Source organism: Micropterus dolomieu, unplaced genomic scaffold, assembly GCF_021292245.1.
Source record: "Micropterus dolomieu isolate WLL.071019.BEF.003 ecotype Adirondacks unplaced genomic scaffold, ASM2129224v1 contig_8840, whole genome shotgun sequence".
NCBI lineage: Eukaryota > Metazoa > Chordata > Actinopteri > Centrarchiformes > Centrarchidae > Micropterus > Micropterus dolomieu.
In genome coordinates, this window is record NW_025737826.1 from 1 (window position 1) to 1,476 (window position 1,476).

At 42.3% G+C, this 1,476-nt stretch overlaps 1 protein-coding gene across 1 annotated transcript; it reads left to right on the top strand.

The window, feature by feature from the left end:
- Positions 1-4: 4 nt before the first annotated feature.
- On the top strand, positions 5-1,248 carry LOC123965201 (keratin, type I cytoskeletal 13-like; the record flags this gene model as incomplete). The annotated part of the gene is made up of 3 exons (XM_046041782.1): positions 5-61; positions 144-367; positions 923-1,248. Coding segments are annotated over 3 exons (438 nt in total), but the record flags the coding sequence as incomplete, so codon positions are not given.
- Between the last annotated feature and the right edge of the window lie 228 nt (positions 1,249-1,476).

Sequence of the window (1,476 nt, forward strand, 5' to 3'; positions counted from 1 at the left end):
CACACAGCTCAGCCGAACGCTGCAGAGCCTGGAGATCGAGCTGCAGTCCCAGTTCAGCATGGTGAACATCACGTCTCATCACATCTTTTATGTCCAGTGTCTTTGTGAGGCAATAAAACTGATCCAGCTCCTCTCTCCTGCAGAAAGCGTCGTTGGGGGCCACCCTGAATGAGACTCAGAACCGGTACGCCATGCAGCTGACGGGTTACCAGAACCAGGTGACCATGCTGGAGGATCAGCTGACGCACCTGAAGGCCGAGCTGGAGAGGCAGTCCCAGGAGTACCAGATGCTGCTGGACATCAAGACCAGGCTGGAGATGGAGATCGCCGAGTACAGGAGGCTGCTGGACGGAGAGGCCAGCAGCAGGTGAGCGAGCTTTAGTTATTATAGAGAATTAAAGGTTTACAGGATATTGTGAGCTGATATCACATCTTACTTTATCCCAGAAGAAGCCAGATCTTCTGGGGTTTCAGTCCTGGGTTTTATTACCTGAAGAAAATGTTACTTCATATTTTGTTCAAATGTTTTAATAAAATTGGCCTTGATAAAAGACAAAAATGCCCTTAAATACAGGACAAAAGTTCCATACCCCTATTTCTTACCTGATTATTCAGGTTCCCAGGTGTTTTACTGCTGCATGATTATTGGCTCAAATAAGAGTCAAAAACTGTGTTTACAAAATTATTTCATTAGCCGTTTTAAACCTGTGAAAAATTCTGCATGAGAAACTTATAAAGTGAGTGAATGTCTCGAGATTAGTACAGAAAATGTGAAATTATTTTTACATTTTTGGAAGTGGAATTATTTTTTTCCCACTGTGACAACAGAGAGAGACAAAATATCAACACCATCTGTGACTGAATATATTATTAATGTGAGATGAATAAAAATTTGACTGTGCCGTTTGTCTCCCTCCTGCAGTTTGGCCATCTCCTCCTCCTCCTCCTCTGCCATGGCTTCCACTTCCTCCTCTACCATCACCACCACCACCACCCAGAAAATAATCACCATTGTAGAGGAGGTAGTGGATGGAAAGGTGGTCAGCTCCTCCGAAGAGACTGTCAGTCAGACCCTCTGAGCACCAACAGGGCGTACTCTAACTAATAAACAAGCAAGTCAGTTACGGATACTCAAAATAAACACTGTCTCTTGTGTCTTCTGTGTCTGAAGTTGCAGTTCCTCCAATGGCCACCAGGTGCTGCTGCACTGAAAGGTTATGAGGGTTGGGAATATATTACATTTACAAATTAAAACAATAAAAAGTCCAATGAGCCTTGTGGATATTTTGAAAATGATTATTCCATGAAGAAAACAATAAAGCTTAAAAATGAGTTTTATATTTTTTAGTTATTAAGTAAAGATGTATGTTTAGACAGGAACAAGAACTGGAACATTAAAACAGAACAGACAGTACAAAACATGCATGTAGTGTCGGTGACGTCACCATAGGATTCTGAAAACCGATTGTGGCCATC